This window comes from Coenobita brevimanus, chromosome 52 (genome assembly GCF_032717465.1).
Source record: "Coenobita brevimanus isolate Jiangsu-jjx chromosome 52, ASM3271746v2, whole genome shotgun sequence".
Lineage (NCBI taxonomy): Eukaryota > Metazoa > Arthropoda > Malacostraca > Decapoda > Coenobitidae > Coenobita > Coenobita brevimanus.
This window is the reverse complement of record NC_137005.1, coordinates 8,937,101-8,950,020: the sequence shown is the minus strand read 5'-3', so window position 1 is coordinate 8,950,020 and position 12,920 is coordinate 8,937,101. Positions and strand designations below refer to the sequence as shown.

The 12,920-nt window shown below is 38.7% G+C and overlaps 1 protein-coding gene across 1 annotated transcript; it reads right to left on the bottom strand.

Moving 5' to 3' along the window:
• On the bottom strand, nt 1–12,554 carry CCT4 (chaperonin containing TCP1 subunit 4). Its single transcript, XM_080272914.1, has 10 exons — nt 12,330–12,554; nt 11,108–11,320; nt 10,549–10,730; nt 8,221–8,478; nt 7,166–7,305; nt 5,890–6,157; nt 5,542–5,708; nt 5,164–5,299; nt 4,573–4,686; nt 1–153 (listed from the first exon to the last, which is right to left on the bottom strand). Exons 1-10 carry the CDS (start codon nt 12,436–12,438, stop codon nt 136–138), a joined length of 1,605 nt encoding a protein of 534 aa, XP_080129040.1. The 5' UTR covers nt 12,439–12,554; the 3' UTR covers nt 1–135.
• Between the last annotated feature and the right edge of the window lie 366 nt (nt 12,555–12,920).

Genomic DNA, 12,920 nt, shown 5'->3' with positions numbered 1-12,920 from the left:
TAAAGCTCATAATTTTATTGTGTAAGTAAAGCACACTGGATGAGTTATTCTTCAGTCTAGTTAAGCACTGCACATTATACACAATGCAGTTTGATTAAAGAAGTGGGTCCATGTTTCCTGGTGCAAATCTCATCACTAGCGGATCACATTTACCTGAAATGAAAAATTCAACAAATATGTTACCAAACAATGAGAATTCATCTTTATCATATATATAAACTGAATACCATAACCCCCATATTGTGGTTAAGCATGATGCAGCTGATGCTGCGCATGTTATCCAGACACCAAAATCACCTAGTTTGCTATCTCCCAACAGATGCTGGAAACCTGAGACCCAGATATCTACTGCAAAATGACAATGCTAGTTTTGGGTTGGACTCTGTATTTGTGGTGTTCCCTGTCAAAGAGTGATGGCTGCACAGACACCAGACTTTTACCCATACTTGTGGTTTTACCTTCGTGGGTCAACAGTATCCATCTACCTAATACAGTAAAAGTCCTATTATTCGGCAGCTGATTGTTCGGTAGATCCGACATTTCGGCAGTTTTGAGAAATAGTCCCATTTACGAAAATCACTGACTGTTCGGCAGATGTCCGGAATCATCTCGGCAGTCTAGGAAGTGTTATCTGTGGCTTGTAGGCCTAATGTTTCATTACACTTCTGTACGTTCACTAATTTCTATATTTTTATTCAGATTCAGGTATAGTACTGTACTGATTACAATATTGCACAGTATCATACACTACAGTAACCACCCCCACCAAATTAGCGAGGGTTACGTTCCAAGCCCCTACGCTAATTCTTGAAATTCTTTCATTCTTGATGCCTTCCTGAAAATGACACTGGTAATTGAGTAGCCCATGAACCACTGACACTGTAATGCATTACCCATAAATAAATGTTGCTTGTTAAATCAGTTTCCCCGTTGTTTTTAGCTGTACGGCTGTGACAGCTCTAGTATTTTTATTCCTCAGCATTATGGTGGAAGGGACTATCCTGTTTAACTGCACCTAACCTAACTGAGTTTAACTGTACCTAATAATTTAACCAAACCTAACCTAACCTTAAGTCAGAAAAATACTTAAAAATAAACTGGAGGAATATGAATTACTAAGGTCTCTCTGATGAAAGTTAAATGTACATTTAGTGCTCATTCTTTTGTTTGTTTTTGTGCTTAACGTGAAAGAGAGAGCATTGATGCAAACAGTAATATATCTCATTAACCCCTTAACCCCTACACCGCGGGCTTGTTTACCAATGACTTGCGTGTCCCACGGGGTTATTTGGGCTCCGACAGACTCTCAAAAAATATTTGCCAAAAATCAGTTATTAGTCTTAGAATAATAAAATTAAATATGCTTATGGCACATACCTTCAGCTTTCTCCTGGAATGATTGTTGAGCCTTCGTCGGTTACCGTAGGACTTGTGGAGACCTCTGAAGTAGGGTAACGAAGTCTCCACTTTACACTTCCCGACAACCCGTAATATGATTACCACAGCCAGATACAAACACTATAAACACTATTCTACAATTTTCAAGTAGTTTGGGATCCATACTAAAAAAAAAAAAAAAAAAAAAAAAAAAAACAGTGAAAGCAATGGAAATTACGAGCGCGTCTGATCGTCGCACTGGCACTAGTTCGCTCTTGGTACTCTGTCATTTATTATTCATAAAACCCCTCACACTTTATATTTCTATTACTATATAACACATATATATCTACAGTCTTTATCCATAAGTTTCCTTCAGTAGTATTAGTTTACTGTCACTGTAGGGATTCAATTTCTTTCAGTAAATTACGTAGCATTCACTTTCTCGTCCTGTATACTAGCATTGAGAGTGAATGTCACTTTCATCTTCACTCTCATAACTCATAGCATTCAGACATGCTAGAGTGAAACTTTCACTTTCATTACTCCTAGGGTATATACTCGTATTCTTATAATACTACTCATTTACATTTCTATTTACGTTATTTACATTTCTATTTTATTTACACTGTGTTATGCACTGCCACTTGAAGTAACTTATAAAACTATTTTCCATTGTTCACATATATTTACATTAATTACTTTCACTTGCTGTTTACACATTATTTACAATTCCACTTGCACTGTTTTACTCAATAGAAAGATCGTAGTCACTCTTTTATCAATTGTCAGCCCTTTACCTCTTTCCACACGAGGTTTAGTAGGGGGTAAAGGTCACAGGGCCCTTTGCATGGGGGTGAAAAAGTCCTTGAAGTCAGCAAGAAGAAACATACGTACCCTCACTTCGGAAGATGAGAGTAAACTGATAACGGAGGGCCGGGGTAGAGGCCTACATAGGGAATATTCAGAGCTACCAATGTTAGCTCTTGAAACAGCTATGTCTAGCACTGAAATGATTGGCAGGAAATCTAGACAATACAGTATAAATTAGGTAGTTCCAGGTGAATGTAAATATCACTTAGGCTTCTCCCTTCCCTCCTTACATGTATATTTATTACGAAAATAGATTATATGGCATATTTCAAGGGGAAAAAAACAGCGAAAATTAGCGAACGAGTGCATGTGAGGTGTTGTCAGGTGATAATTAGCCAACTCCAGGTGTATGGCACTCTCACTTACCTTATTTCTTTCTTGTATATATTATTTGGTATAAGAATAGGACATAGGGCTTATTTCAATGGATGAAATCAGTGAAAAATTCCAGGGAAGATTTACTTAGCGTAGCACGGCCGGGCAGGCGAGTGGATAGGGTAATGGAGGGGGGGTAGGGAGGGGAGTCAAGAACAGGGAGAAATGGCTAAATTGTCAACAATGGATGGGAGTACAGATGAGATTAGGAGTGCTGACTAATGTTGGACATTGGCAGTACTGATAGATGATACAAGCCCCCACTTGGAAGCCCGGGTGAATTCAAAATAACACAGAATCACAAAAGCGACGCCCCGCGGTATGATCCCTTGCTCCCAAGCGTCACGAAAGTGACGCCCCGCGGTTAAGGGGCTAATAACCTCCGGCACTGAACAACCTTTTACAGTACCGATGTCAGTGATGTTAAGTTAGTGTGAGCTATAAAGAATACTGAACAATTATGGGGAGGGAATGAAGGTCACTGGTATGTTTACGTGACTACGTTATGATTCCAAGCAGTTAGGCGGTCGGTTAATCTCAGATGTTTTCACCCATTTGGTAAATACACCGTAACTTTATCAATCTTTCCGTGACTCATAGCGAATCATAGCATGGGTTTAGGAAGCTAAATAACACATTGCTAGGTGAGCCAGACGATTATCTTCACATCTTTAAGAAAAATAAATTGATTTCAGCAGAATGGAAGAACTTTACGTACTCAGAGAGGGATTTAATTTCTTCCATTTTCTTATAAGATGTGAAGATAATCGTCTGGCGCACCTAGAAATGTGTTATTTAGCTTCCTAAACCATGCTATGATTCGCTATGACTGACTGGAGAATTGATAAAGTTACGGTGCATTTACCAAATGGGCGAAAACATCTGAGATCAACTGACCCCCTGACTGCTTGGAATCGTAGCGTAGAGTTGTGTAAACATACCAGTGACCTTCGTTCCATTCCCATAATTGTTCACAGTTTTTCCATAGCTCACTAACTCGACATCGGTACTGTAAAGGGTTGTTCAATGTCGGAGGTTATTAAGGGGTTCATGGAATACATTACTGTTTCCATCAGTACTCTCCTTTCACGTGTAAACTTAAAAACGAACAAAAGAGTGAGTGCTAAATGTAAATTATAACTTTCATCAGAAAGACCTTACCAATTCAGATCCCTTTACTTTATTTCATGCAATTTTCTGACTATTTTATTTTGTTTGGAAAAAGTACTGTATACAGTACTCACTCCAAACATATTTGTAATAATATAAGTAGTGATGAGTTCACCAATACAAGTGATGTACTGAGCTGGTAGGTAATATTCCGTATCATTTTGGCCATCCAGGAAGTGTAATCTGACATGTAGGCCTACTGTGTCATTACCCTTGTATATGTTCACTAATTTATATATATATATATATATATATTTCAGATTCAGGTATAGTACTGTATTGATTGCAGTACTGTACAGTATAAAGTACTCTCTCCAAACACAGTTGTAATACCATACCATACCATAAGTGGTGATGACAGTGTTCACCAATATATTTAAGGTACTGAGTGGGTAGGTTTTTGATTATTCGGCAAATCTAATCTCTCGGCATCATCCTGGTCCCGTAGATGCCGAATAATGGGACTTGTACTGTACATAAAAATAAGATTAGTCTCTCTCACTCTCACTCTCTTACGCACACACAGACACTGCATAAATATAAAGAGGGTCATCTTATCCCCATGAAACTAAAAAATGAATAAGCTATTGTTCTCTTAAAAATGACAAATCACCCTCAACCCCTTCAATTTTAAGACGTATTATATTCTTAAAAAAAAAGAAAAAAAGAAAAAAAAAAAAACTTAAAAGATGAATGGGACATTTGAATGTTATTCTGGCTACAACAGCCATTTATTCACCTAAGCAACCTGATCCTAAAGTGCACAAGGATACCTACAATATCATCAATCTTTAAAATGGAGCGGACACACTCAGCAGCAAGTGTGATGGCAGAGGTGGACACCAAAAGAGGCTGCAGCACATTCTCATCAATTATGTTGCTGATGCTTCCCTGCAAAGAAATACAAAATTATTCCACTAGATACGATACATGAAGTACTGATGATGCCGTCTTGCTTATAGTACTGAAAAATTAAAACTCTTATGATAAACATTTCATTAAAAGCACTTTTACGATGATATGCTAACAAAATTAGAATATGCAAGCTACACCACCTAATAAGGTACTTTCAAAACTTTTACTACCATATAATATGCTAACATGATCAGGAAAAGCAAGCCGCCCTCTCCTCTACTCCAATATTGCTGCTGGAGAAGTTAGGCACATTTCAGAACGATGTACCTGTATCTTTTAATGTGTATCGTATTACTCAGTATAGTAAACTGACAACTCCAAACAGCACATCAATCTAATGAGTTTTTATTATATATACAGCAGTCAGCTCTAAATACTCAAAAAATGGACTAGGCTCTCTACATTATAAAATACTGATTTAAGTATGGATAGCTACTACTGATGATGAAGTACCTTGCGGACGTTGATCCCAGCATGAGTTTCTCCACGGGCATGTCTATTGCGAAGTTCAGTCACTGTAGAGATTGGACTCAAGCCAGCATTTTCTGCTAGGATTCCTGGTATGACCTCAAGTGATTCTGCAAATGTCCTGTAAGAGTATATAAGTATAATATACCTATACAGTAAAATGATGCATCATGTACTGTATATCAGTTATGGGGTAAACTTCCAGTGATTCAGGAAATGCACTGTAACAGAATATGATTAATATAATAATGTATTACGATGCATCATCTGTATCAGTTATAAGATAAACAATTTCATGGGTTACTGTAGGAAACTTTTTTTTTTTTTTTTTTTTTTTTTTTTTAAATAAATAAATGTACTTACCTGAAACAGTAAGCATCCATGCCTTTGAGTGTGTGAGCATACTGTGTAAGCTTAACAGACAACTCTGCTTCCGGTGCCCCACCTCCAGGGATGAGGAACCTCTTCTTGACCAAACAACGAATCACACACAAGGCATCATGAAGGGATCTGTCTGCCTCCTCCAACACCTACCATTTTAATACTCTCATTAGTCATAGAAAATCTGGTATCTGTATAAAGTTAGTTACTTCCCGTTACTCATCCTCATTTCTTATCACTATACGCAGAAAAATTCTTCCTCTATTAACTAAATATACAAAAGCTACTGGTAGATATGAAAAAATACTTAAATCGGTTTCTTCAACCAACCTGTTTATTACTACCCCTCAGCAATATGGATACCGTTTTTCCAGGATTCTGCACTCCAGTGATTTTAACAAACTTGCTACCACCAGCTTGAATCTCCTCAGCCAGTTCAGCTGTGCCCAACGACTCTGGCGTAAAGTGGTCAAGAGAGGCAACTGGTCTGCATCCCAGGGTTTTGCAGACAAATTCAATGTCCTCACGTTCGATATCTTTCACAACCATGATCTTCTGCTTCGCCAAGAGGTGAAGGGCCAGGTCACTTACGGCATCCCTGCAAAAAAAATACCGTACGTAACCGTATGGCACCTAGTGGTTTAGTGGATGATGAAAGTGCTCCATTTGGACTAAGCTCATGCAGGTTTATATCCAAGGGGTGGTTGGGGATTATTGCTCATATACTACCACTCAGGGATGAGTGAGACTGGTCACTCTCATCATAAGTGTTAGGACCAACTTACCTAGCCCCGGGATCCAACGCTCCTCGTGGGGCAACTCAGGATTAGATGATAGCTGAATGAATGAATACAACATTACTTTTGCCAGTGCTGTTATACTTTTCCATTCACAAAACTTATGTGTAGATGGTTATGCCTGTTAGGCAGGATCAGGACTCAGACTTGAAGTCTATCTATCTATAGCCCGACGCCCTAATCCCGCAAAGGGTGGCCGCAGACAAAACGCCTCCAAGTCACTCTGTCACCCACCATTTGACTACCCTCCCGCCAACTCACCCCCCCTCCCTCATATACCTCTCAACTCCATCCCTCCACCTCATCCTAGGTCTACCCCTCCCTCTCCCTCCCTCCACCTCACCTACATACACCCTCTTAGTCAGTCTTTCATTTTCCATTCTCTCCACATGTCCAAACCACCTCAGTGTATTTCTCCTAATCTTCTCAACCACATCCACATCTACCCCACAACTTTCCTTCACTTCTTCATTCGTCAACCTGTCCCTCCACGTCACTCCACATGCTCCTCTCAAGTAACTCATTTCCACTGCTCTCACTCTTGACTTGTTCCCCTCTTGAAGTGTGAGTGAAAAAGTGTGTAACCCATTTCACTGGGCATGCCGCAGTTTATTTTCTATCATGTTTTTCTTTTGTTTTCTGAACCCTACATTGCCCCACTTGGAGGGAGGGGGGGGGGAATGGAATGATGAATGATAATTTTATTTCCAGTTTGAAAACTCTCACTCACTAACCACTTCCTGCTGTGTGTCTAGTTACTTACAACTACCAGATATGTATTTATGAAATTAGTTATGCACTACCCATACCTGAGAATGGACTTTTGAATGAGAAGTACATTACAGCCTGCAGCCTTGATTTTCTTGGTGATATTAAGGATGTACTGGCGTTCTTCCCTCAACACACGGTCCATTGCAGCATAATCACGAATCAACACTGTGTTGTCCATCTGCAACCATATAGCTAAATAAGATACTGAACACAAAAATATTCAAGGTGGTCCTGGTCTGTAATAATGTCTTCTCAGAATCAAGACATTCATTAATCAGGATTATACTGTTATCCTAACCCAACTTCTCTCACTCACATTAGTTCCCCCAGTGTGATGCAACTGAATAAACACACACTGGAATATGAAGCCAAGATTTTTAATTTTTTATGGTAAACGAATGGATGAACAGCCTATATCACTGGGCATCTCTATACAGCCACCAGGGTCTAGTGAGGCAGAGCACATACTACTGATACTGTAAAGGAGTTGAACACTGAATTTAACCCAACAGCCACTGACTGACAAGGAATGGCCTCCAGTCCCAAATACATGTCGCAACACAATCTTCTAAATGGAGGCAACCCCTTTGCCTCTCAAATGTGGTGTAAAACCACATCATTATGATACCGGTAATAGTTTTTGCCACTTCCTCGTTTTTTAATATTACCAACCTCACTGTAGTATGAGAATCTGGATTAGAATAATGATGTTTTGATATTTAAAGTAAAGTACCATTAGCATCTGAGAAATGGCACTGCAAACAAACAGCTTCGGTACTAAGAACGCTGCCCATCTAGTCATATTATGAACTAAATGAGAAAAACCAGCTGCTTTACATCACTAACACTTATACCACAGGAAGAAGCAAGCATACCGATAAATATAAAGGTGCTAAACTTACTGCATATACTGAAATGCTCATCACAGACGATGACTGTATATAACACATCACTAAATGTTTTAAGGTTTGGATGGATATCTGCTGAGAGGCTTTACAAATGGACAGCAATACAATAACAACCTTAAAGATGGTGCACTATTTCCACAAAGCAGTATTTGTACAAAATAAATACCGGTATTTAAATTACTCACATCAGTTTTGGGTGGTGAAATGCAAAACTGGATAAGACCAATCTTTGCTTTTTCCATCCTATTGGGTCCGCCATAGCCTTGGGTCTTCTGGGTGAACACAATGCCATCTACAAGCTGGGAGTCCTCTACCGTCTCACCAAGCTTCTTAATAATGCGGATATCCTTCAAGTCAACATTATGTTCTTTTGATGGGTCTACAATTTTCATGACAGCATCAACTGCCATAGGAGCCAGCATCCCTGAATGTTCATGGACAACCTGTAAATGGAAACTTACTAATAACCACCTGCCACTAGTTTAGTTTAAGCAATATCCTTGCAGTCAGATAAGACTCTTCAAAGCTGAGTAAAATCATACAACAGGAAATACTAGAGTATTGTACTACAGATTGTTTCTAACCCCTGCAGTAAAAGAGGTCTTCCCTATAGGTGAAGGAAACTGATGGTAGCCACAATTATATATCTATCTATCCATCATCCAATCCTATGACGCCCCATGAGGAGCATAAGAGCCCGTGGCTAGGCAAGCTGGCTCTGACAAGATGAGAGTGACCAGCATCACTCATCCCTGCGTGGCATAATGTGAGCAATAAATCCCAACCATCCCTTGGATATAAACCTACAATGGCTCAATCCAATTGGAGCACCTTAATTACCCAATAAATCACCAGGCACCATAATTTGGTTTTATGGTTACTACCCAGTGTAGTAAATGGTTTCCTGGTGTACACGAAACTATCTGGCTTGTCACTCAGTGTAGAGTCACCCATAGGCAGAGGGAAGAGGAAAGAATGAAGGAAAGAAAGATTATATATACTGTATATGAAAAAAAAAAAAAAAAAAATCAAAAACATACAAGGATTAACTATGAACAGCTGGTCTTATTCAAGTCAGACCCTAAATTCCAAAAACAGGGCCATGGACCATTTTTTTTTTTTTTTTTTTTTTTTTTTTTTTTTTTTTTAATGTAAGGAAGGAACCAAAGGTCAGAAGCTGCAAACTGTTCCCCCCAAGAAAAAACAAAAACAAAATAACAGAGCTTAGGCAGCTACTGGTATCTCTTCCTTCAGTGTTTTGTATAATGCAGTTTATGTGGAGACATAGAGAGGGAGAAGGACAAAGATGTGAGGGAGTGGTCTTACTGATAGGGATATGCTAAAAATAAGAGAAATATTCTAAGATGGTTTAGCTACGTGGAGAAGACGGAGAATGAGACAAAATAGGGGAGTGTAGTGAGTGAGGTGGAGGGAGACAGAGGATGAGATGGAGAAATGGGACTGAGAGGTATATGAGAGAGAGAGGGGTGTGAACAGGAGAAAGGGCAGCCAAATGGTTGAGGACAGGGTGACATGGAAGTGATCTGTTTATGGCCACCCCTTACAGGATTAAGGCATCTGGATATAGTTATATATATGAATTAATCTTGTATGTTATACTTTTTTTTTTTTTAACTAATGACAGACTGCATAAAGAATTAACACAAATATATTAAAGTAACATGCTAAACACAGAAATCAATTGGTATGGAGTAAGGACCAGAATACTTTCTTTAAGTAAACAAGAATACAGGTTCATCACAACCCACAGCTGCTATATAAAAGCAAATTTTCTCAAATGTCAGTCACCTAATACAGTACAGTACTTGGCTTTTCTAAATTCCGAAAGTGCATGGATCAGAATTCTATCTATCTATCTACTGCCAGATACCATAATCCCATAAGGGGTGGCCATTTGACTTTGAGTTATTTGTTTTACAGGGAGGGACACTAACCCTCCACCAACCCACTTGCTGATACATACAGTAGGGAGCATGTATGGTTTGGTTATATGGTTACCACCCAGCATTGTAAATGGTTTCTTGGCATACAGGAAACCACTTGGCTTGTCACTCTATGTAAAGCCACCTGTAAAGGAAAGAAAAGCAATAAAAAGTGACTGGAAAGATGGGAGAAATAGGAAGAGAGGAAGACAGGCACAGAAAAAGAATGATAAAAGCTAGGCAAGAAGTAGGCAGCACTACATGCCAAACCAGCTAATTACTTCCAAATAGTTGCTGCAAACTTGTTAAAAAAAACATATGGTGGACCAGACATGTAATATGTGCCATATATAATTACTGTTGAAGATATTTTTGAATCATAGGATTGGATGATGGATGGATGGAATGTGTCCTAGCAAGCAGGCAGATACGCTGTTGAAGTCCTGTGACAGACAGACAGCCTTAGGGTCAAAGGAATTCAAAAAGCTGCAGATCATGCAGCACTGCAGCAACCACTATGGGAACTGGACTAATATATACAGTATATATGAAAACACATATACATCCTACCTTTGAATTGAGGGAAGTGTTTGCACTCTTCAGCAGAGATGCATGATCCGCCAAGTCAACTGGAATTGCCATAGACTCCAGTACCTCCACAGCTTTGCTTGAGAAGTGTAAAAGTGAATCGGTGATGCTGGCTGGATGGAATCCTTTAGTCAACAACTTCTGTGATGTTTCCAACATAGCTCCTGAAAAATTACAAGCCCATTGTGATATACATACAATATATGCGCACTGTATATCATATACAGTATATGTGTAAAAAGTACCGTATTACATTCTCCCTACGTGTCAAGTGGGGTTGGTGGAGGATTAGTGCCCCTCCCTGTAAAACAATTAACTCTAAGCCCTTGGCCACCCCATTTGGGATACATGGCATCTGGCAATGAATGATGATGACCGTATTAACATTTGATATGACTGCCGATGAAGGTACTGTACTTCAAAAATGAATTCCCAGGTAATTTTTTTTTTTTTTTTTTATACCTACCAGTATCTTCAATGCACATTTGAAAATATACAAATGGTTGGTGACAACTGCACCTAGGTATATAAAGAAAGGTACCTGCTAGAATGACAACACTTGTGGTGCCATCACCAGCCTCAGCATCCTGTGCCTGGGACAATTCCACCAACATCTTTGCTGCTGGATGTAGCACTTTCATTTGCTTCAGGATTGTGGCTCCATCATTTGTGATTGTCACTTCACCTTTTGAATCCTGGATCATTTTATCCATACCCCGTGGTCCAAGAGAAGTTTTAATTGCATCAGCTACAGCTGTAACAAAAATCAGGATATCACAACACGTACTATAAAATTTACCAATTTTCATCCTGTCATGCTGATATTAGAGTGAAACATTAGAGTAACAATAATAAACAACAATAATATAAATAACAATGAGACACGTCACTTCAAACAGTCTTGAAAATTTTCCCCTTAAATCTATTTGGAAATATAAGGCCAACATTGCATTCTATGGGCCAGCCAGGCTAAAACCTGAAATAACGTGCCCTCCAGGTTTGATTTTGCTACCTTCAGACAATATCATTAAGCTCTGAAACCTCTGGACTATGAAGGTTAAAGCTTCCAAAGCTCAAGATTTAAAAAAAAGATACCAAATGATTACCGGTATGTGTTCAAAATTATGGCTGCATTAGATATCTTTTAGATGGTTAACTACAACTACCAAAATAAATGAGAGTCACAACAAGTTATTCAAAGAGTCCAAAAAAATACAAATAAAAACTATTTTATATAGGATGATAAATTAGAATGATAAATTACTGGAATAAGCAGCCAGAAAATGGCCTCTTTGGGCAAATGTTTTCAAAGATGTGGCATACTGTACACATGAATGGAGGCAGGCCCATTCGCACCACCACCACAGCCATCATATAGCCTACTGTCTAAGGGCGCAGCATACTCGACTGGTCTGCGCAATGTACTTAAGTGTAAGTGTAATAAAACTGATGCTGATTGCTGTGAACCCTTAGGATTTACCTACCAGAGATTCAGAATAAACTTAAAGAAATCGATAATTTGTTTTCAACTTTTTTTGTACTACTCTCATAATATCCATGTAGATATTCAGAATACCAGTTATTAAATATTTATCACCGGAGCAATAAATAACTGTAGCTTCCTTCAGAGCTTCTCAATGCCTAAGTTACATTACAAATTCTTCATGATGAAACTTTTAAGTACTACGGCTACTACACCCAGACAAGGCCTTACAGCATTTATACTGCTACATTCCTGAATCAAGTATCACTTCAAAAATTACCTTTGGCTGCTACAATGTTGCTGTTCCGGATTTGAGCAGGCTTCTCCTTGTCTTTAAATTCGGATTTGCTCATTCCCTTGGTGTTGCTGGGACCACTCTTATTGGCCATTTTGATTCCTTAAACTGGCAACTACCAAATTATATAAACAAAGATGATGGTGAATATAAGTTCCGAACGATGTAGCAAGATACAAAGGCAGGTGACAGCTCCACTTCCACCTCCCTTTTCGGCATGTAAAGCGGTGACTGTTGTTTATAAAGTTATACGCCCTTTATGAAATTATCGTTTGTATTCACAGTTGGATATCCAGTATATATCAAGTAGCACAATTAAGCCCTTAAGTACGCATATTATTCCTATAGCCGTCTTCTAGTTCTTTGGGTTAATTTTATCAAGGAGGCTTAAAAAAGAAGTATGAAAGGTTATCGTGCATCAAGTAAACATGACTCATTCTGGAAGGTGCTGGAAGATTTTAACACCCGGTGGAGTGTGTGTCTATTAAATCATTTGGATTGAATATATATATGTGGTATTATATACTACATGCACTGGATGTGCAAAAAACAAATATTATTGGAAATGGTTTTCTC